The sequence below is a fragment of the Lathamus discolor genome, chromosome 1, assembly GCF_037157495.1.
Source record: "Lathamus discolor isolate bLatDis1 chromosome 1, bLatDis1.hap1, whole genome shotgun sequence".
Classification (NCBI taxonomy): domain Eukaryota; kingdom Metazoa; phylum Chordata; class Aves; order Psittaciformes; family Psittacidae; genus Lathamus; species Lathamus discolor.
This window is the reverse complement of record NC_088884.1, coordinates 71,980,807-72,004,947: the sequence shown is the minus strand read 5'-3', so window position 1 is coordinate 72,004,947 and position 24,141 is coordinate 71,980,807. Positions and strand designations below refer to the sequence as shown.

At 43.6% G+C, this 24,141-nt stretch overlaps 1 protein-coding gene across 2 annotated transcripts in view; it reads left to right on the top strand.

Annotated features, from left to right (window-relative positions):
- Positions 1 to 22,815, top strand: part of ABTB3 (ankyrin repeat and BTB domain containing 3) — a 171,780-nt gene extending 148,965 nt beyond the window's left edge. For both annotated transcript variants that reach the window (XM_065679529.1, XM_065679538.1), the window contains exons 11-17: positions 75 to 253; positions 11,681 to 11,786; positions 12,574 to 12,676; positions 14,465 to 14,546; positions 15,385 to 15,453; positions 18,550 to 18,663; positions 21,374 to 22,815. In XM_065679529.1, the coding sequence (XP_065535601.1) occupies positions 75 to 253; positions 11,681 to 11,786; positions 12,574 to 12,676; positions 14,465 to 14,546; positions 15,385 to 15,453; positions 18,550 to 18,663; positions 21,374 to 21,583 (863 nt within the window). In that variant the 3' untranslated portion in view covers positions 21,584 to 22,815. The remainder of the gene's footprint in view (positions 1 to 74; positions 254 to 11,680; positions 11,787 to 12,573; positions 12,677 to 14,464; positions 14,547 to 15,384; positions 15,454 to 18,549; positions 18,664 to 21,373) is intronic.
- Positions 22,816 to 24,141: the final 1,326 nt, after the last annotated feature.

Genomic DNA, 24,141 nt, shown 5'->3' with positions numbered 1-24,141 from the left:
AAGTAAAGGTGAAAAAGCAGAAGGGCGCACTTTCTTCTCCAAAGCTGGGAACGAGCTTTGTCCTCTGTCCATAGGTGTTCCCTGGACACTGCACACATGGCTGGAGTCCTTGCGCACATCCTTCCAGCAGCACAGACGACCCCTCATCCAGTGTCTGCTAAAGGAATTCAAGTCCATCCAGGAAGAAGAGTACACAGAGGAGCTCATCACACAAGGGTTGCCTCTGATGTTTGAGATACTTAAAGCCAGCAAGGTAGGATAAATTATGCATTTTAAAGAAATTGGCTTCATTCCCATCCATTGCAACTTTGGTTTTGCACAGCTCTCCCAAAGGTTGTTTAGACTGTCTAGAATTATTATTTTTATTATTATTATTTGTATTATATATCTCAGGGTTTTTTCACAGTTAACATGGGTTAAAAACAAGCTAATCACATCTCTTGCTAGAACAGCTTAATACTGATGCTAACAATAAGCTGAAGAGACAACAGAAGCTGATGCATAGTGGTGAAATTAACATCAAATGGGTCACTGCAGTATAGCAAGAGATGTTGATAATGAAACCAAACCAAACCAACCAAAGAATAACTTCACCCAGCTTGTTTCACAGGACCATACAACAAAGCTAATATTCATGTTTGCTTTGGATTTGTTTAACCTCGCACGTGACTTTCCCTTCCCTTCATGTGGGATTTGGACTCTTAAACATGTGGGGAGACTGGTCTCTACAAGCACAGAACAGGATGGGGTTTTTTAAATCTTTTGTGTGTTTGTACTTGCAGCCTTCCCAGATTTATTCTTAGCTGACATTTTCTTAGCCAGACAAATCAGACTAACAAAACCTTTTGAGGGGAGGGTACCACTGGGTATGAAGTATAACAGCCAAGGGAATGATCATGGGGTGGGCAAGGAAAAGAAAATGTCTTATCTGGTGAAGGATGGATGCTTCCTTTTAAAACTTGTTATAACCATCCTTCTCTTCTCTACTGGTCCCCCTGACAATCAGTTGCTCCCAAGGAATGCCCAGTCATCTTTACTGTTGCCAGAAAATCATTTTAGTGATGAAAAGCATCAAAACGGTTTGATTGCTGTTCCTTTTCTCATGCATCATGTTGCCATGGTTTTCTAATTGTTGAACTGGGAAATAAATAACATTTCTCACCCAACTCTGCATGTAACAGCAAGGAGCAAATAATTTTTAGCATCTGCAGCAATAGCCTAAATAATATGAAAAGGGGAGAGGTTCTGGTCTAAGCACTCAATACTAAAAGATTCCAGACCTAATATAGCTAGTAAAAGCCTACATGGCTTTATTTCTTCTATCTTGCTGCAAAAGAGGGCTTGGACTACAGTCCGAGCAAATCCTCAATGTTTGTTCCAGCAATTGTTCTGATATTTGCTCCCACGAGTCTTCCCTTTGGGATTAGTTTGTATTGGATGGGCATTTATGAAGAATGTTTGAGATAGCTTTTAGGAAATCATTCCAAATCCTAGGATTTGTAGGTTCCTTGTTCTGAACTCACTTGGGTTAATGTTTGGTCGTCCAGGAAACTACCAGCAAGGTGCTGTTTGGTTTGAAAGTTGATATAAAATTAATCATATTGAAAACTTAATGGAGATTCAGTTTAAGCCTTGTTATCTAGGTTGAGGGGTGTCATTAACTGCTCTTCTCCTGGGTGGCTGAAGCCAAGGCCAGTGATCACTATTAGAATAAGTGACTTACAGGATAAAACATTTGGGGCATGTTAGACTGTGTCTATTGAGTCTGTTGTAAGAAACCTGCAAACAAATAACACTGCTACCTTCTGCTTTGGGTTCACTTAAAACCTAAAATGTGGCAGGGTGAAAGAACTGAAGTATCAAAAAAACCCCTACATGACAAAGAAGAAATCTGTGCTGATCTTTATTCCTGCCTTTGGGCCTTAGGGGAGCTGCTTTTCTTCACTCTTCATGAGCATGCATATTCACAAACACACACACACTACTTCATATTCTTAGAACAATAATTAATCATTCTGGGACACTGTAAGGGTTTACAAATTGTCTGCAAATGGCATGAATTATTGCAGTGGTCTTGTCCAAATGGCCTCTCACAAAGCTCTCCCAGACAGAAATGAGGACAGACTCTATGTAAACCCTTTGGAAGAAATCAAAATAGATTCATTTGTAGGAGAATGAGCCAATAAAATTTCCCCCTGGTCACTCTGTAGAAGGAAGCTGAGATTCAAAGGATCTTCTGTTCCCCTTCTCTTGAAGGGCTGAGAGCAGAGACTGTTCTTTATGTATACTCACAGACTGGAAATCTCCTTTAAAATGTGCAGAAGGGCCATAACTGTGGTTCACATCCCTCTTTTTCAGCAGCAAATTGTAAAGTGCTGCCTTTGTGGAGTTGTGGGAGAGCAGCTGGATTTGCCCACATGGACATCCTTTTCCCTGTGGGCTGGAAACTTCAAGAGAGATTACGACTCTTGCTAAACATCTCAGTCTAGCTCAGTACCCTTCCTTAATGAGTTTTTCAGGGCAAAAAGTATAAAATAAGCAACTAGGAAGCACAAAGCCACTTTGCATTTCTTGGCTGATGCAAAACAAGATGTACCATTTGCTACGTATTGTGATGCTGAGTATATTTTAATAGCATGGCAACTTGCACCTAATAGAATTGGCATTTTGCATTCCTAGAAATAGTTCCAACCATCCCGTATTCTCAGAACAATTTGCAAATATTAATGAGTTGAGACATTGAGGAAGATCTTACCTCCCTCTGCGAACAGGGAAACTGAGGTAATTAAACAGGCATATTCTTAGTGCTTCATAAAGTGACAGTCCTGGCCTCAGAAGCTGTGACAACCTGGATAAGCCAGACAGAGTAGGAAGCACACCTTCTGCCCCACCTTTTGCTTTGCACTGTCAGACAAAATGTTCTTGCATGTCCAGATAGAAGAGTTTATATGGGAGCCCTGCACCAGCCAGCACTGATGCTGGTGTCCTGCAAGGTGGCACTTTGCTCCCATTTATGTGCTGGAACACTGACAGTAAAAATAAAAGTAAAACTGGGAGAAGTCCTGATGCTGGAACACAGAACAGCAATAAAAATTGGCAAATCGGGCAAAAGTGGATGAGCTGAAGGCCATAGTTTCATTGTTTCTTTTCAAGCTGTGAAATAGGCAGGGAAGAACAGTGAATAAATTGCACATTGGTTGTTCACTGCTGCACTAAAGCCCTGGAGGAAGACTTCCTAAAGCACAAATGAAGGTTCAATACCCAGCTCCTGGTGGCTTCCAGTGGGACAGAGTGCTTTCATTTCTTTTCATGCCTTTAAATGTCTTTATTAGCTGCACCTTTGAGAATTGGGTGGAGAGCAGAGAAGTGGCAATATTTCCATGCTGGTGAGGCAGAGCTGCAAGAACAGGCAGAGAATTGCTCTGCACTTGCTCCCTCCATGGTTCCTGCTGTTGTGAAGTGAGCTTGGGTCTTTACCAAACCAAAGACCAGAGACAAGGTAATTTGAAGAAAGCAGCATCAGTGGAAAGGACGTGGAGAGCTCAGTTTAAGGCACTCCTAAAAGGAAGCAAAACTCAAACCAGGGAAGGTCCGACATTAAGAATGTCAATGATGTGGTGGTGGATTTGTGCCACCAAATAAGGAGCAAAGGCACTGCCGTTTCAGGATGGATTGAATGTCTTTGGCAGGCAAGCACACAAACACAGCCTGCTGGAAGTGGTTTGGACAGGGCTGCATGAGACAAAAGTTGTAGAGACACTTCTAGGAGTGAGTAGCCCTGAGCTAAACTTCAGCTGCTGCACAGAGCAGAGTTGAGTCCCTCAAAGCTAAGATGACACTGGAGATCTTGTTATAGAAGAGGGATAGGAAGATGCAGCTGAATTCCTGCCTGTTGGTATCTGTGCTGTGCTCTTCATGTCCTGGAGGATGCCCCCCAGACTTCTCATAGGAAGCTCTGCTTTGCCTCCATCTGAGGTTGAGGTTTGCATTTCCTGAGCTTGGCTCTGAGCTGGATTGACCTCCTGCCTCATGTCAGAGGACTGTATTTGCCTGATGAGTGCATGTACCTGAGGGCTGGCCACTGGTCTGAGATTACCCCTTTCTTCCCCCCCCCCCCACCCCAAACAGACACTTTCAAAAGAGCTGTGTGGAGACTGCACCCAGATCTGTGGGCTTATAGTGCTTAAGGTGGGGGCTCACAGGTCAGCTCTTCCACTTTTGCAGGGAGATTCTCTTGAGAACAGTGTGCTGAACGTACAGGGATGCTCCTTTGTCCTCTCTCTATGAAAATCCTGGAGCTGTTTCAGTTTGATCTTGACATTTCCACAGCCTGAAAAGGGAGAGACTCAAAACCACAACCTTGGAAGTTAAACACATCTGGCCTTTAGAGGAGGTTGGTTTTAGATTTCCACTCTGGAGCTCTGCGTGAGCTTGAATTGTCATTAAAATCACGCAGCTCCATCCATGCAGACGAGCCAGCACTGCTGCTGGTAGTATGAGGTTATGAGCCAGTTCCATCCACTGCTTTTTCTGCGTGCAGCAATTTACATCAGATTGTCCTTGGCCTATTTTTTTGAGGAAAAAATAATACAATTTTTTAATTCCAAATAATCTCTCTTACAACTTTCTCCCTTCCCTCCCCCCATGGCATGGGCAAGGAGCTGCTATTTGGCACTACTTTGGATCCTTTGTGGGCACACATCACCAGAGTGCATGTGATAGTCCCCATGTGCATTGAGTGCACGTGCTGAAGCGTTGTCTGAAGCTGTGCCTCACACTGGAGGTGTTTTGCACCAGGAAAACTTGGCTTAGGACTGTTCCTGCCAGTGTATCCAAGACAAAATCACCTCGAAAAGTCATGGGAGAGCTCCTTCATCACCATGGCCTCCGTTGCATTCTGCAGCTTTCTCTTCATCCTTCCCATCAGTTTGTGTCAGTGACAAGGTCATTTATTTAAAACCTAGCCCATTAGTGAGGTGTTGCTCACACTGTGCAGCCAGGCTTGTTGAAAGATGCAGGAAACTACTTTGCAAAGATGTTTCCTCAGGATTTACAATTCCTGCAGAGTTTCCCAACCTCTACAGAGGTATCTACAGGCAGCTGAAGGGACCTGCAGGGGTGCACCAGCTCTTTTGGAAGGCTAAGCTTTTTGAATAACAGCCATCAGTCTGGTGTTGACAGTCATTGAGAACAAATAATTCAAAACAGTAACCAGGTTTTAAAACTCCAAGAGGCATGTGGGTATCTTGAGAAACCTGGCCTGGATAGTTTAAAAGCTCAAGTACTCTTTTCAGCATTAACTTAGCCACTTGGAATCCAAAATATCATAGAAAGCAAACTTGGGGGGTGGTGTTAATATATCTGTTCACAAAGAGCAGCATGTAGCCTCTGCCTTTCATGTTTCCAGCAAACAGAAAGCAGCAGGAAAGGCTGAAACACCTGCCTGCTCTGCTGCAGCAGAATGTTCAGAAGCTGAGACTTGAGATGGGCATCCTGTTTCTTTATTGCTGTGGTCTTTCTGGATATAATCCCTCTAAAACAAATGTCAGGCGAGGTTCCTCGGAGAATGTCAACAGACTCAGGTCATACATGGTGGTCAGCAAACATCAGCTTTCCGCCAAGGTCTGCATGTGAGCTGGGAAGTAGCACTGGAAGAAGGAGCTGGAAAATTCCCCTTTTTGTCCCTTGCTTCATGATGGGCTGAAATTAATATTTGAAGATGGGCTTGAGTGAAGCTGTGTTTTGCTGTATGAAGCCAGACTACTCTGTTCTGCAGGAAGGGCTTAGAGGACTGGTGAACCCCGTATGGCACTTGTGCAGACACTGCGTTGTAATCAGCTCCTACAGGAAAGCCCTTTCCTAGGAGAGTGTTGTGTATGTTTCTTTTGCCAGGAGACAGACCAGGAAAGACCCCTCTATTCTGGGTGAAACTTTACTTCCTTGTTTAAACTGCCTCTCAAGAGCAAATTGAGGGTTTACTCTAGTAACAGGTTTCATTAGAACGTTCGTTCTCCATGTAATATTTTACCTTTCTTGAAAAAATTAACACCTGAAAATTGAGTATTTTGGCTGATGACTGAAACACTTTAACTGAAGTAAAATGTGGACTTCCCACAGAGGAGACAGACACACCAAAACCTGCACTGAAAAATAACCCTGAACACATTCCAGGATGCTAAAGTGCCTGCTTATGGGTTCCACGGAGTGGCTAATGCCCTTCTGTGTGTCAGCTAGTGCCCAGCTTGCGCTCAATGATTGATCTTTTGGCTGGGACTTTGAGTGGTTTCAGAAGGCAGCTTTCACTGTTCTGAAGAAATTGCAGTGATCTGTAACATTCATTGCCCCTTGTCATTTGTAGTACTTCTGTGTCTAAACAGTTCAGAATAACCAGGACGAAAGTTATCCACACATGTACATCGTGCATTCCCCATGTGAGATGCGAACGCCAGGTACTGAGTGGCATGTTAATAACTCTTAACCCCGTCTCGTGTTTTCGTAACGCAGATTCAGCTTTGTACTAACACAGGTTTGACTCTTTTTTTACCCTCTGTCTGCCTTCTAAACTGATTCCCTGCCAGAGACAGGAGCGGTTTCTTCATTTACAGTAAATAAATGCCATGGATGTGACACCTGCCCTTTTCTGGGCTCTCACCCAGGGATTAGACTGTGCCTGGGGATCTGAACTCTTTACATACAATGCACAGCTGTGGTATAAGGAGCCTTTTGAAAGGGAGGCTTGGCAGCTTTCCCAGAAGTGAACTGAAGGGTCCATTTGTGCCTTACCTGTGATTAATTCTTTTCCGTTTGTATTTGCAGTGGAAGGACTTGAGCCTGGCACTAACAAAACCAATTTTGTTGTGCAGTTCACTGCCTCTAACTGTATCTCCAACCTCTGGGGCTTCCCTACCTTTGCAGCTGTTGACTAGTATTAATTATGTGTATGCTACTTAATCATCTAGGAGTGACCCTCTAAAGTGGCATTTAATCCGTTTTGAGGCAGCTGACAAAAGTGAGTTATGCCAGAGGACTGTAGTGGAAACACCTAGGCAAGGATGGAAAAGGTTCACAGGGATGGCTTTGACAGCACCCCTGTTCCATGAACAGCGTGCTTCTCTGCTTGCTGTGTATTAAGAGGCAGACACCAAGCCCAGAACAATAAATGTTTTACCTTTCTGTCTAATGTGGTGAGCTTTTGGTTTTGGGGCTTTGTGGTAGAGGAATTTGAGGGCCTGGCACACTTAGGTTAAAACAGCATTAACAGGGCGGAGCTGGTGAGGGTAACATCAATGGAAGGAAAACCCAAAGTACTGCTTGGGATTTGAGAAGCAAAGCAAAGCAGCCTGACTTGTTACCTCTGCAGAGGGCACCAATGTGGAGGTGGTGGGGTATCTATAAGCCAGTAAAGGGAACTAATTGGTATGGGTTTTGAGCGGCCCAGAGAGATACGATGTGGGAGTGGGGGAGCCTATGACAAAGAGGCAAGTGAAGCACAGTGTGATCAGAGAAGAGTAAAAGCTTAGTCTAACTGATGAATCCTACCAGACTTCTTCCCTTGAGAGTTTGGAGCATAGCCACCAAGATGACATGTACCTTCCACAGGTACTGGACAGAGCTGGCTATGTATTTCCCAGCTGTGTCTTGTACCTTGTAGGTCCATGTCCCAGAATGGCTAGGCTGGGTTGAACTGGGGAAGCTGAAATGGAGCAAGCTCTCCCAGAGTATGTGCTGAAGTCTGGAGGAGCCTTTCCTGAGTCCTGCCACAGACTTTCATCAGATGGACATTCAAGAAAAAACAGCCCTGCACTCCCCACCAAGGTCTTCACCTCTTTTCAGATCAATCATCCACTCACGTCTGCTCCAGCAACTTGAAAACCTTCAGCTTTGCTTCAAAAGAATTCCCCTCGCAGTTCAAGTGCATTCACCAGGAGCGGGGGAATTCCTTTAGATCTCTGCTGAAAAACGCTTTTAAGTCAGGAGACCGCTTGTATCTACAAAGCAAAGTTGCTTGCTCACCAACCAACCCTCTGCTGGAAGCACCATCTCCCTCAGAAGATTCACTGTTGTCCCCTGTTCCCTCTCGCCTATCTGTAAACTACCCCTGTGGCTAGGTAAATATTGTTATTATATCCTATGCCAGGTTTTCTTCCCCCTCCTACAGCAGAATACGCGCATCAGCTCACTTTGTGTGTGAACGCCCATGTCTGAAAGGAACCTGGCTTCGCTCCAGATCTCAGCCTCTCACATCCTGGCACAGTGTTTTCCAACATCAAACTGCAGCAAGAAAACAAACTTTGGTTTGCTCTTCTGGTGTTAATATCGCCACCCACAACTGCTGCTGCAAGTTCTTACAGCTGTTCTTTCACAGTCAGCTGGTAGGGTGATAGGATAAAATTATCCAGCTCCGTGCTTAAACAGGATGAATGTGGTAACCAGGGCATCTTCTGAGCTTCCCAGTGTGGGCACTGTGCAAAGGGGAAGGTTGAATAGGCTGGACATGTCCTCCTCTCTGCTAGAGCAATGCTGGTGCCCCAGGTCATGGACTCATGCATTTGAGTTCCATGTTACTTCATAGGCATCTCAGCTCAGTCTGCTCCAACAGCAGGATTTGGCTTTAAAGAGCCATTTTTTTCCACAGACAAAGCATTTTTCCTCTTTGCTGCCTCTTTCTGCCTGGTTTATTGGTAAAAGCCATCAGTGGCTCTGTGGGGAGCAGACCCAGAGCCACAGCCCTGTGAGCTTGGCTGCATGCGGGGTGGTGTGGGAGGCGAGCTTGCTGTGCTGTAATAGCTCACCACTCCCCTCCCTGTGTCTCAGGGAGAAAACTTGCTGCTGTTTGTTAGCAATGACTCTAAATGAACTTTCGAGACAAGCACATTCTTAGCCTTTCAGTGGCATGTGTTGTAAGTATTTAATGTTATCGACACAAGCCAAAGGTCTGCAAACCTCCTCTCTGCCAAATGAGATCAGAGTCCTGTGTTGGAGGTCTGAAGTTCCGCAGCGCATCGAGCCACTGTCTGCCTGATGGCCCCACTTTCTTTGATGTGCCAGTCCTAAGGTCTCTTTTCTCGAGGTTTTAAGCATCTCTTACGTGAATGTATCACATCTTGAGATAATTTGAGCTGTTTGCACTGTGTTTTTCAGACTTGTGGGCAGTCAGTGGCAAGGTGGCTTTATAATGGACTTTATAATGGGCTTGTGTCTGCACACCACAGGGTTCATGCCCTGTTGGTGACCCAGGGAGCTGGCAGCTCCTTGTCTACATAGGCAGGCTCCCATGGGGTTTGTCACGTCGGTTGTAGTTATGAGTAGGGATCTTCACCCACCTGTGTGACTGGGTTTTGCGCGTTCTTCCCTGATCTCGGTGCACCAGGACATCCTGGCACGTGGTGCCATAGCTCAGACTGGTGAGTGAGACCTCTGGCTCCTAATGAGGCTCTGGGAAGTCAATACCCAGGTACTCCACCAGTGCATGCCCACAAGCACCCCAGAAGGAGGAGATCGGTTGTCTGTATTGATGTATTTGTGCCTTTTAAAAAAGCTATTGCCCAGGCACAGCTGTGGCTATGACTGGTGAGTTCATGGACCCACTAAAACCTCAACAGCATAGACAGGACCTGTGCACCCTGGCAGATTCAAGAGGGAGCTGCCAGTAGCTATCCTCTTCAGTGCAGTTACTCTGCTTTATTCACCACGGGTAAAGGTGAGCATTGCTTTTCCAATTACGCCTCTCCTCTCCAGAAGTGTCCCTCTGCTCTGAACCACAGAATTATCCCCATCCTTTCTTGTATTTACTGACTTCTTAGCATCTGCTGGATCCGACTGGGAGCTGCCCTGCTGGTAATCAGCATCCCCCCAGACACACTCCTCCCTGACTGACTCAGTCAGCCACAGTGCTTCAGCACAGCCCTTCCGAGCAGAGAAGCAATTGCTCTTTCTGCCCTGTCTGTCTAGAGCAATCCCAGCCAGCCCTCCTGGCAGCTGAGTCACTTCCTTCTTTAAATCGTGGCCTTAAACCTTCCTTTTCTCTTTGCCCTGTGATTCACTCCCTTTGTGAAGCGCTTTGCAGAGCTCTGGCTGGAAGATGCTGAACAGAGAGACGCCCCCAGTGCGCGACATCCTCCTTGTCTTGGAGCCACAGCGGTGAGACCCTCTCTGAGGGCTGGTCCCTGCACAGTGCTAAATGGTGTCTCTTAGTATCACTGTTTCTCTTATCTTACGCTTTCTTTCAATGCTGCATCTTGACGTAGGAATAGGAGCCAACTCCCGGCTGCAGGCGAATGCGTGTAATTTCCTTTGACATCAGCGTGTGCCTGTGAGGACACAGCTCTACCCTTTCCCACCCCATCTGATTAGGCGTGGTGAGGGAGTCATTACAAGATCTCCGCTGCTCCTCCTTGTCTCTTGTGGGATTTAAGGAGAACCACTGTTAAAACTGAGCTGAAATGCGCTCAGAGAAGGGAAAGCTTCAATTTCTGCTCTATAAGCCTGGAGATATTTTTAGTATAACATCTACACTCCCTATATTTTTCTATTAAGATTTAGGGTGTTTTGTCCCTCACCTGCTTATTTCCTTGGCTTTGAACCCTCTCATACCTAACTGCCTCGCCTCTTCATCTTCCTGGTGTGGAACAGAATCAACAACCGAGAGCACAGTTAAAAGATGTCATCATGTGGCACCATTGAACTTGGCTAGACCTGCTCCTGTTATCAGCAAAGCATGGGGGAAAATTTGCCAAAGCTTTTAAAGCCTGCTTTTGGCTGCGACTTAGGTAGTTAAGCACTAAATCCATTTCACTATCCTTGCAGCTTAGGCATATGAACACTCAAGTTGCTTAGCACTTAGCAAAGTGTCCCATGGATGTACCCTTAGAGTCTTGGAACAAATGCATACAGCCAGGAGCCAGACTTGGTTCTGTTATGGTCTCATGGCTTCCTTAGGACAGTGATGCCCAAGCTAGCACTAGTGTTGTAAGAGCACATTAATGAAACATTTGAGAATGAATGAAGAGAGACGCAGTGGCAGACTGTGATGCTTTGGTCACTTTGTAGGGGAGGGTCTGTTTGTGAGATTATTACTTCTAGAAATGCATGCAGGCTGTACAGCTGTATCTGTCTGTAGCTCTGGTTTTCTAAAACATGATCGATGACCCTTTTCTAGAGAGCGACAAAAAGTCATTTTCCAGTACAGCAAGCCTGCAAATAAAATGAAATCACTATTGTAAGGGAGCTTTGTTTCTAAGGAGGGGACAGGAGCTATGGAGTTTTTTAGAAATGAAAGACCTCTGGTCCAAGGAGAGGACTTTCCCTTTTTAACTAATTCTTATAGGAGACACAGCGATCAAGTAAATGGGAATTGTCATTTCTAACAAATACTGATAATCTTAAAATCTGATTTTTAATAAAGCTTCAGCAATCACCTATCCCTGGTGGTGTTCAAGGCCAGGTTGGATAAAGCCCTGGGTGGTATGGTTTAGTGTGAGATGTCTCTGCCCATGGCAGGGGGGTTGGAACTAGATGATCTTAAGGTCCTTTCCAACCCTAACTATTCTATGATTCTATGAATCACATTCTTCAGCTTCAAAACAGGCAATTCTTGAGAACAGTGTAACATCTCCTTGACATACTGATGTTCCTTTGCACAATGAGCTTACATTTCATATATCTGTTTTCTTTTGCTCAGAATGAAGTGATCAGCCAGCAGCTCTCTGTCATTTTCACTCATTGCTATGGACCCTACCCTATTCCGAAGCTTGTTGAAATTAAGCGCAAGCAGACCTCTCGCCTAGGTAAGCATGGCTTGAAGTGCTTGTTGTTTCTCCAAGGGGAGCTGTGGGAAGTCTGTGTTCTGGCTGTGTGCTGGGTGGGCACGAGTCAAAGGAAAACCTGAATCTGAAAGGCAGAACCAGAAAAAGGGCCCCAAACTTAGCCTGACCTGAAACTCCCACTGAAATCAGGGGGGTCATCAGATGTGTAGAGTGGGACCATAACTCTGCAAAGATTTGTCTGTGTTGATAACTAGGCTGGAATCTAAGCTTGGAGCCAAATGTCTGCCCACATATGAAAATGCTGTGGCTGGCTGTGAGTGATGCTGGACGAGCACAGCCCTCCCTGCCTGCAGACAGAGCCCAGGTCATTTTAATGTGACCAAGAGAAGACCAGAGAGGTTTTACCAGGACCCTCTTCCCCTGGGCAGAAAGACTTCCCCACAAAGGGAGAGGGGTGTAACAGGGTATAAATAAGCATAGGGCCCTCCAGCATCCATTCAGCTGCAGTTTACTTTGGGTAGCAGAGCTGGGAGGCTCTGCCAGCTCCTCTCGGCAGGGATGGCTGGCTGTCAGCAAAGGTCCTCACAGACTTCAAAGCTTTGAATTCTCTTCATCTGAACTCCATGTGGCTGTCTGGGGTTTCAGGCTGTCCACAGCAGTTTCATAGGCTTTACTCTTTAAAAACAATATCCTTTTACGCTATTGTCATCTTTTATCAAACCAGGATAATATTCTGTACATTCATGACCTCTTCAAACCAAAGTTATTGGCTTTTTTTTTTTCTTTTTTCTTCTTTTTGTGATTCTAGATCCCCATTTTCTTAACAACAAAGAGATGTCAGATGTTACATTTCTGGTGGAAGGAAGACCATTTTATGCACATAGAGTGTTGCTATTTACTGCATCACCAAGGTAAAATAAAGAGGCATTTCTGGTTTTGTAACAAAAATCAAACTTAATTTTGTGGTTTGGTTTTGTTGGGGTGTTTGGGTTTCTTTTGTAGGTGGTTGGGGGGGGTTCATTGTTTTGGTTTGTTTTTTTATGTTAAAATTCTTCGAAGGTTAGTGACCCAGCCTTCAAGTTTTTCCTATGAAGAACATCTCAACAGCTTGTTTCTTGTTGATCTGCAGGGTGTTTAACAAGTCCTGCTATCACTAGGTTCCTACCCAGTAAATCATCCATGCTTCTGGCCGTGCATCTGACTTCATTCCACTGAGGAGCATTTGCATGGAGCTCCTTGCTGCATCCAGCTCTTGATCGTAGAGGAGTCTTTTAATATTTTTATTCCCAATGATTTATCCTCTCAGTGGCTAAATCCTGCCTTGCATCGGTGTAGGCAGCCTCCAGCAAAAGCAAACTCCTATCACTGCTTTCATTGACAGCATTTGACCCTTTTAAAATACAATGAAGTAATTATGAAACATATCATACTGTATCCAAAGACAGTATTTATCGTCTGTTCCCTGTGCTCACCCTGTGCTGGACGTGGGTTACCCAGCACAACCCAAACCTTATTTGTATGCAGCTTTATAATTAAAGGTGTGCTTTGAAACAACTTTAGCTGGTCCTCCATAAGAGCTTATTTCAAGATGTGGCAAGGACAAGCCACTGAGTTTGGGTAGTTGAGCTACTGTGGGAACTGATGCTAGTTGTGCTGCCAACCCACACCACAGAGTAAAGAGATTTGCGGAAAGCAACTGCAGTATCTAACTCTGCCTTCTATTAAGAAATGGGTGTTTTGGTTTGGAGCTTATTGGTAGAGGTACAAACATGTTCCAAACTCCAGCTTTAAACCTACTAAATTGTGTTCATAATACAGTTTGACACTAGTAAAAGCAGATCAATTGTTATCTGTATGTTAATTAACAAGATGCAGTTATGATGTGGAAAAGGTTACCATCCAGCAAATGCTTGTCTTGATAGATAAGCCAAGCTTCGCACTACTGTTAGAAGGTCAGGTGAATTACCAAAATAAGGAAGTACAAGGGCAGATGTTTCCGACAGCATATTTCCTATTTTTGTCTTCTGATCAATATCTGGTTTTGAGAAATAGATTGCTACCTATAGATATGTCTCACATAAATCTGCAATTATTAACTTAGAATGTGGGGTTTTCTCCAGAAACTTGTGTCTGAATTTCAGGGTTTGATAACCAGAGAACAGCAACTTGTCCAGTTTTCTCTCCTGCCTCTTCTTACACAAATGTACTGAGCCTACATATATGTAGCATTGAAAGTCTTAGTGTAGCTGCATTAATATTTTTTTCCAAAACCCTTTTTTTAAAGCAGCATAATGGACATAGGCCAAAATTTATGTGCTTCCAAAAAAAGGTGTGCGATTTGTAAATGTTGTGTGTCTTCCTAAAGATCATGTTGCCTCCAAGGGGTGAGGGGGAAAGAAAACAAAGGGTTTGGTTTTGTAATATGCACCATTAGAGAATCCAAATTTCTTATGTACATTTTATTTTGATATGCTATTAGATGTATTGTTCCAAAATCTCAGACTGAAATCTCCTGAAAAAGTGGCATCTTCCTTTTGGTTCGAACTTTATGTCAGTGTCTAAGTCTTGATGCATTTTGTGACAAATCCTTTCATTTCAGTGTACTGTATTTGCAAGAGCTGATGCTGTCCTTCCACTTCACTGTGCCTTTTCACAGAGATAATTGGGCTGGTATTTCAGTCTTGCTCCTTTTTATCTAGGTTTAAAGCACTGCTGTCTAGCAAGCCCGCATCTGATAGTACTTGTATTGAGATCAACTATGTGAAGTACCCCATCTTTCAGGTAAAGTCAGTTCGCACACTGAATTTGAATGGAACATGTAATAGGAACGTCGAACGTGCCCTGTTCAAATTAGTATGTATGTATTTGGACAACACATAGCTCAGAGTAGTGGTTTCATGAGCACAGTTTTCAGCTGCAGAATGCTACTGATTGCAAATGTTGTGCCCAACCAGATTCAATAGCATGTATATGGGCTGTGCCGACAAAGCAGAGCATATCAAGGTAAAGCACCTGACTCTTTTTTCTCTTGCTAGCTCTTTCTGTATTTAATGGACAGACTTGCAAGAGAAACAGTTCATTCCGTACCTTAGCAGTGTTGTTCTGTCAATTTTTTGCCATGAAAATACAGAGATTTCTTTCTGTATCTGAAGCGTGTACATGTATATGCTTCCCTTTATTTGAGTCAGAGCTCAGACAGTTCCACGTATTGACTGCTACTGCTGCAGATAATTCCCAGCTGTCTACAGTAACTTTAGGCTTGCTGGAAGCTCACTGCAGAGGGATCTTAGCTGGCTTGTATTACAATGCAGAGCCTCCCCCACTCTTTCTCATCATCCGTGCATGCCCACACACAGCTGGGTGAAGGTGGGGGTGCCATTGCCAGGGAAGGAAGAAGGGAATAACCATTATATATGCTGTTTTCCTGAATTAGTGATGTACTTTGAGAGAGAGAGTAACAAAATATATCTTGAAATTGGGAGGTTTGGGCTGGTTTTATTTATAAATCCTTGGTGGTGTTGGAGAGCCTTAGGTATTGCCTGCAATCTTTACTACATCACTCCCTATTCCCTGATGTCTTGGATTGCTTTTTATAAACACTTCCTTTGTTTTATTACAGCTGGTTATGCAGTATCTTTATTATGGAGGCGCAGAGTCACTCCTGATTAAAAATAATGAAATTATGGAGGTAAGAGACATTTATCTTTATTGCAGTGGGAGCAATGCTAAGTGATCTCTGTACCGTTCACCAAAGGGCATGTGGCCATTGGGCAAGACATGAACACTCCTGTTAGAGCCAGCAGTGCACAAGCTGTCTGGAGTCCTGCAGGAGGCTCTCAGTCTCCTTCTCTGCCAGTCATCTGTTAATGGTAACTTTTACCAGTATGAAGTTGGCTGTCAGAGAAGAGAGAGTATAAAAATTATGGTCATCAAGCCCCCCAAAAGTATCTGAAATAAAAATATATAGGTAAGTGCTTTGAGGGACTCTGTCAAGGAAATGCAAAGCTGATGTTACCACAATCTGGAATCAGCCCCCAACAGCATAGTATACCATCCTCTCTATCTTTCAGCCTGATAGGTGAGGTGCTCTTTTACAGCTGGGCCAGTCAGCTTCCCTCTGACATACTCTTGCTTTTATGTTTATTAGCTCAGGCTTACATGTCCAGACCCATCTCAACAGCATAAAAGCATCCAGTTTTGTTCTTCACTCAGGAGAATTCTTGGGCATGTACCAGGCTTTACCCATGCGAGAAATCCCACTGGAATCACAGTTCAGTTCAGTTTCAAGCATGTGACTGTCAAGTTTTCTGAATAATCCTTTAAGCTGCTCCCTGAGCTACAGAGACTTCTTTGCCCCTTTCTCACTGGATTTAAAACATCCAGTGCCATTGTGCCCATTTGTGAAAGTCAAACCAAGCCAGCTGGGCTGACTGAGCTGTCAATGTAGCCACACATCCACAACCTCTATGGATGTTAAGTCATCCTCTTCCAAATACTGTGCACTGTCATTGCCAGCTATGATCAACCTAATGACCTCAACTAAATTGAACTAAGAGATATTAGAGCAAATTCTTGATAGCCATTGAGGGAGTTTCCTGTTGACAGTCATCAAATTATGGCAGCCAAAAATAATACAGGACAGTAAATACTAAAATCTTGAACAGCTAGTGTACAGATTATAGTCTACCACCATGATGTTTTATTGTTGCTTACATTATTAGTTAGTCTGTCCCTGTGACACTGTTGCCTGGGGCATCTATGCAAGGCTTGGCTTTTACCAAAGTACTGCTAACCACAGATTGGGAGCAACTCTTTGGGGTACAAGTGGCCAGGGTGAATCAATTCTGATGGGTACAGGGACATCCGTACCAGCCCTGCTGGCAGTCAAAGGATGGAACTGGTTGGGGCTGAAATTACCCCTTTCTGGTGCGGGTGGTGGATTTTCAACTAAGCATACCCACACTGACTTTCTGATCTTTAAAGGACAAGGTCACTGATTCTCATAGCTTGTATGAAATCTCGTATGATTTCACTTGTAGTTTTGAAAGAAGCTCCTGAATTTCTTACCCTCCCTGGAATAAGGAGCCTTAGATGAGGCAGTACAACAGCTTTATAGAGATGCCTGTGTTACCACCTAGGCTGTTAAAAAGCTTGTGCTGCAGTTCAGCTGGCAGCTTGCTCTACTTTTTTGACATCTCAAAACTTCTGTGACTCAAGAATGTGTGACTGATTGATTGATCTGTTGATAACAGATCTAGCCACGGTTCCTCACAGTTTACAGTAATTACAAACCAGCACGTGACTGCTTGAGCCACAGAGACAGCTGGAATAGGATTTGGCTTTATCTTTCAAAACTGCATTTAGCAACTTGCCTTATTACAAATAAGATAACAAGAAGCACCAGAAATACTCCACAGAAATCTTTGCTGCAATTCATAATTGGGGCCAGCTGGCTGCTATCACATCAGCACTGCAGATTTTGAACACTTGGATTTATTTATGGGATTAAAGCAGAGCTCAAGCAGACTGCATAGGAGAAGTTAAGAGTAATGTCATGGAAGTTTCAGGGCTTTGTTCCCCAGTGCTCTTGCCTAGTGGCGTGAAAGCCCTTTTGGGATTCACAGGATAGCTTTTTGTCATGCAGTTATTGATGGTAAGGGCCATATAAATGCCTGAACACCTGAACAGCTTGGCCTAAGAGACCTGGCTGGATTAGAGCAAGGTGTCAACAGTGAAGAACCCCTGCTTCCTAAGCCAGAGCAGAGAGCAAGAGGCAATGATTTAACATGGAAAGACAGAAAATGAAATCCCTTTTCCCTGCTGTGAAAGGAGAGAAAGGGAGCAATAGCAGAAATCTTGGCACTGCTGAAATCAGTTGGAGAAATCAAAATTCAAGCTATTTTCACCCTGTGGGTTCAGGTCATGCCCACAGATCCCAAGGCAGCACGAATCCAGGTAGTATATCCATACGGTGGATGCAGGGCTGAAGAGGGAGGTCAGCTTGAGTCCTGATGGCGGGAGAGTCATGGTAGTACAATGATACAAACATGACACTAACATAACTAGGCACTGCCTCGCACCAAGCTGGTTCCACCTTTGCATTGTATCCCACTGTGCACCCACTCCTTGGAGTAATGTGGAGTCAGCCAGTGTTTTAGTGTACATGGCCTAGACATGACCTTACTGCTGCTCACAAACTAGAGCAAGGCGCATGTGGAGATTTGATTCCACTTCCTTGAGCCTGCTGAGATGACAGATTTGAAGTTTATTGCCTCTCTAGACTTTTAAGTCTGCCCAGGGTGGTCATCATCATCTGGTTTGAATTCCTCTGTCCTCTTGTCCTGGTCCTTCTGCTGACACCCCTGTACCCAGCCTAGGTGCTCTGTTTCAGCTACAGCTTGGGGAACGGCTGAACCAGAACTCTTTTTTTCCTGGAATGTAATTGCAGGTCCTTCCTTGCCAAGTCATGATGCAGAGTGACCGGAGACTCTCCAAGCTGCCGTTTCCTTCTTCTCTCTTCCCCCCACCACTGCCCCTATTCCAAAGTTAGCACATGGGTCTGAGCAGCCTGTGGTGGTCTCTTCACGGACACCTTCCCCCAGTATGATCTAGAGGGGATTGCAAAGGGTTGAAGCAACCAAGCAACCTCATTCTGACTGTCAGTACTTTCATGCTAACTGAAGCAGGGGCAGAGAAAGAAATATAATGAAACGGTAAAGAAGCAAGCTCTGATTCTGTATCGCTCAGCAGTTTTGACTATTTTTTCCCTTCTTTTTTTTTTTAGCTTCTCTCTGCTGCTAAATTTTTCCAGCTTGAAGCTTTACAACGACACTGTGAGATCATTTGTGCAAAAAGCATTAATACAGAAAACTGTGTGGATATTTATAATCATGCCAAGGTAAAAATAACTGTATATGCTTGCATGTTATGTGTCTGTCCTCATATCCATAGGTCACTGTTATGATAAGTAGTGATACATACATATATCGTATGCTTAGTATGTTTTTATGTATCTAAGATTTGTCATTTACTGTGACTGAGTGGCTAATAGGTACCTAGTATAGTGACAGTCCTAAGTCATGTAGTGTAAGAGCATCAGTGGCAACTTCTCACCTCCTTCCCTAAGTGGTTCAAATTCAATCTGAGTGTACCACCATGTGGCAGATCTGTCCCTTGTCATGGCAACCCAAATTGCTGCATTATTCACCAGGAACCACCTAAGTGAGTAAGACACCTCTCTTTCACCTTCCAAGCCACATGGTTTTGTTACAATTCCTCTTTCCCTTCTGCCTGAAGCCCACTGGGGTGATATACTCAATGCTGGTGACAGCTTGTCAATATATAAAAATGCCATGCTGTCAAAGTACAACGTCTCAGAGCCATGCATAGATGGTAATGAGAATTTTGTGTCTCAGAGAGATTTGCAGCTTCCTAACTGGAATCAAATTATTTACTTAGCTTGTAAGGGGGCCTAAGCCATTAGGCATAAAAGCATGGCATTTTTTGACCTGGAAAACCTATTTTTGCTCATTGATGGAGGTGGTTGCCACATTGATTAGTTTCAGTTTTTCTCCTCCTTTTGTGTACTTAGTAGTTAGACTTTCATTCAGAAAACGGAAATGATACACAAATAATTGCGACAAAATATTTTTAGAGCATTCCTTAGATGTTTTTTTCTGAACTTACATGGTCTATATGAATGATAAAATGGTGCAGCATGACATGGAGGTTTGATTGAACACAGTAATCCTGCAGATTGCTCCAAACTCCCGCAGATCTGACCTCTATTCACATTATCAGGTATTTCTTAGAGAAAGCAGTAATGTTAAGTCTTGATGTACAGATAACATGCAATCAGTGTTTGAAATAGCATAAAGTTCCACCTATAAAAGGAATAAGAAATGAGTTTTATCTGCAGGTCCATTTATTGTAATAGAAAAATAAAATCAGCAGTACAAGAATCTTTTGAAAAATACCTGATTTATCTTCTCGCTCATGTAGGAGCTTCTCAGTTTTTATTAGTTACTAAAAGTAAAATGAATGATTTTGGTTTAAAATCATGTGTTTTCTTTGAATTGTGAAATGTAGCTGTTATTACATCCTGATTGAAGGAAGTTCTTACATGGAACTTTATACCTGTCTAAGGGACTTGCATACCACTGGTGCTGGGACTGAATAAACCCAGTGATTAAATCCAGCTCCTTGTTTGCCTGCAAGGGCCTCAGCCTGCAAAGTTTTTTTGCCTGCATTTTCCAGTGGTGGCAGTGGAAATGGTGTCCTTGAGAGGCTTTCATGGGCAGGGCCATGTTAGCACTGATGTGGGTTGCGTAGTGCAGAGATAGCCAAGCTAGATGTGAATGAAATCATGTGAATGAAATCTTGACTTCATTAAGCCACATCACCCTAGAGCTCTGCATGGGCTAGTTTACTTTGCTACCAGTATATTACATGGGCTAAGCTTCATACTGCTATAGCTAGAAGGTGTCCAGGACCTGAACTCACACATTTAAAGCTAGTTTGGATACCTCTCTATTATGCTGTCTGCAGAGAAGAGAAGGCACTCCATCTTTTGGTTCCCTGTCTGTGTGATGTGCAGGTGATTAATCTGAGCACAGATTGTTCTGCCCAGAGTGCTCCTGTCACACAGTAGCTTCATTCGTTTGTTATGTGAATATGAGATAATGGTATGTAGTGGAAGAGGCCAGATGGTTGTGATGAGCCAGAGGAGCTCACACGCAGTTTAAGTGCAGCTTGCCAGCCAGCTGTCTGCTTTTCCATGTTGCTCTCTGAAGCGTGGAAGAAACTCATGTTAGACAGCAGTTAGGCTGGGAATAAGGTGAGCAGGCACTGAAGCCACAAATCACCACATGAGCCAGGAGCAGGTTTAAAGTATCTTGCTCCTGCTGTAGGTACCATTTCTAGTCTTTGCAAGCTCAGCTGCATCTGCAGGTGCTCAGGTGGTGCTGAGACCTGCCTTTCCAGATGGAGATGTGCAAACAGGTTGGCCTAGAGACTCTTTACTCAGAGCTCAGACTTTGCAGGAGCTTACTTAGGTGGGAGGGTAGGCTGAGCACTACTCTCCATACTTGCATGCTTATAATTACAGCTGTAGTGGCATATTGTGGCTTTACTCTTTGTATGACCACAGGATCTACAGATTTGAGCAACCTGGTCTAGTGTCCCGGCCCATGGCAGGGGTTTGGAACTGGATGAGCTTTAAGGTCCTTTCCAATCCAAACCATTCTATGATTCTGTGACCAATACAGGTCACCAATCAAATGAACAGCGTGGGTCATTTAAGGTTTGCTCATACATTTTCACTCACACATTTAAGGTTTGCTCTACACGTGCTCTATAAACCTCCATTTCCCCTCTAAAGATTTCTTGAAGCAAGAAACTTTGCCTGACAAGTTTCTGCAGTCATATGTCCCATCCTTACTAAGGATGGCATTCATGAAGCTTGGTCTGTAGTACATTTTCCCAGACATACATGTGTAAGTAATACTGTGCCTGTCTGAAAGGCTTAGCATGTGTGTTTGTTTGTATGCAGCTCTTATGCACTGTATTTGCTGAGCGGGTTTATCTTTCTCTAATTTCACTTCTTGTAGTTTCTCGGAGTCACAGAACTATCTTCCTATTGTGAAGGCTACTTTCTAAAAAATATGATGGTCCTCATTGAAAACGAAGCGTTCAAACAGCTGTTGTATGACAAGAACGGAGAATCGTCTGGTCAAAATGTGCTACAGGACTTACAGAGGACGTTGGCCACAAGGATTCAGTCAATCCATTTGTCTTCTTCAAAGGGCTCCATTGTGTAAAGCTGAGGAAGATGATAACGCTCTAATAAAGACCCTGCAAGTTAAGTCTGCTGTGGCAGTTGCCTAAGCCCATTGCAGTTGCTTAAACGACTACGAAAAAAGTAATTAAAAAAATTCTACTTTGCATCCAAATAGTTCTGTGTTGGCCAAAGGCACTGCGCCGGGACTGCAGCCCCGTCTGGATGAGGGAGTGTGGAAGACAAAAGCTCCTCCATGTTTTTGAGCAAACAGGGTACCAGTGTATCCAGTGAATTGCTGTTGTACTCAGTTTCTGAACACAAACACACACACACGCGCGCATACATGTGGTCGTGGAGCTTGATGCCAACAAAAGCCAGAACTCAGTGAACACCAGAAGCCCCTGACTGAGCGGTGGTGCCAGGGAACACCCAAATTGACCAACTGATCACTTAAGGCAGATTTGTTCCTGTGTTACATACTTAAGAACTATATCTATCCTGGAGTCCATTAGCTCATGCATTTAAGAAATGTAAGAACTGTTACTGCTGTCGAGCAAAGATCAACTGTATTAGAGAGTGGGTAAGCCTGTTGCAGCTGAGGGAATATACAGACAGATTTTTAGGGGTGGGAACTTTTTAAATTGTTCATAAAAAATAACGGGGTGGCCTTGTAGTTTAAAAATGATTTCTTAAGCTTAAAATTTCATTTTCAACAGAGCTGTGTTTGAGGATCTATGTAACATGTTTTGGTTTTTTAAATGGTAAAATGTACATTGTGTAAACATACATATGATCAAGTTTTGCTTGTATTCTTTCCTAGGGTGGTCTAATCTTGCCTAACAGGCTATGATTACACCAAAGAGGTACATTACCCAGACTATCTCTAATACAGTAGTTGGGGGGCGGGGGACGGGCAGGAGAACTGCATGCTACTCATGATTTGGGGTTGAAAATAATGACAAACTCAACATGCATTTGCATGGTAACTGTACCTGTGAGATGTTACGTTCATGCTTCATTTCGCCATGACAAATGCAGTGTTACTTCTTGTCAAACTTCATTTGTGAAATTAGCACATTTTTTCATTTGGTGCGATTGGTTGTGATACGATACCCCTGGAGACCCTTCTCGAGGTGCTGATTTCTGTTTGTTACAGTGAAGTGATAATAACAGATCTTTACTTCAGCCATGTGTTGACACTTTGCTACTGGCCAGAGATTGTGTCTGAGTTAGACTTTTTTAAGTTATAATTAAATATGTCTGATAGAATGATTTCTCATTGTATCCTGAGAATGTATAGGTTATCTACAGTGCAGGGGTTAGTGGGATGGGATGGCGGGGGGGGTGATTGTTAAATGTTAAAGCTTTGTTTATTTTGCAGCATACTGTTAGCAAAGCAAATCTGCTACATGCCACAACATTCCTGGTGCTGTGTCTCTGAAAACCATAGCAAGAAGCAGGCAAAGATATTGCCTTCTCCATGGCAAATTGACATTAATGTATTTATTTTCTAGGATGCCGTTCAGAAACTGTGCCCAGTTCATAGACTTTAGAAGTTTTATTTTGACAGTGCATGTTAACCTGTTGTTCTTTTGTTGAATTATCTACATTGAGTGCTATTCATGTTGATAGCTTTTGGCATGCTCAGTGAACCCAGTTTTGGCTCTAGTTACCAACACGGTAGGAAGCTGGTTTATGACTCTAAGGTGTAAATCCTCCTGCATGCTTGGTCTTTTAAAGCCTCTGCAGTAACTGCAACACATTAAAAAATGCCTAAACTGCCACTAATGTTGCAGAGACTCAGCATGTCAGTCAATTAGACCTTTTTTTTCCCCCTGCATATAGTCGATGTTCACACAAGATGCTGTCTGGAACATTTGGGTAATGGCAACTTCTGTGTGAACGTTGCGATCCTAGTGAAGCAAGACCATGGGTGACACAGAGCAACAGGCAGGGGTGCTTGCTGTCATTTGGTGTGTGTCCTTTTCTATGGAAACCCATCTTTCCATGCCAGTGATAACTGGATAGAAGCAGACCTCACCCCACAGCTTCATGGTTTAAAATAGCAAAGTTTTCCAAACAATAATCATGATACTAAAATTCTTCTCTTGGATACACACGTAGTGCCCAACAAAATCATCAGGAGTTGCGTATTTGTATATCCATAGGCAAAATGTTTTTTTCTAGGAAACACACCCACAGGTATACATATGTATATATATTAATCTGGCATCAAATGCTGTAGTGAGAACCACAGGTGCTGTACCCCTCTTTCTAGCTGAAATACTATGTTTTGGTAAGGGGATGTAGAGTCCTGTGCGTACAGCCTGCCCCTTGAATGTGATGTCTTTTGAGTATTTGCATGAACCTGCCTGGAACCCATTAGGAAGGGAACACTGATAACTGTACAAGTTGTTCTGATGAGTTGAGAGTATCTGTGGTGATGTTCACTGGTTTTCGTTCAGAGATAAAGAGCTTAATATCCTTTGGCTGTACATGAACTGAGTGGTCGCTGTGTTTGGGCCAACACAAGCCAAAGGCTCTAGCAGCAGAGTGCAGATGCCTCCAACCACACATTGCACAAGCCTGCCAGCAGAC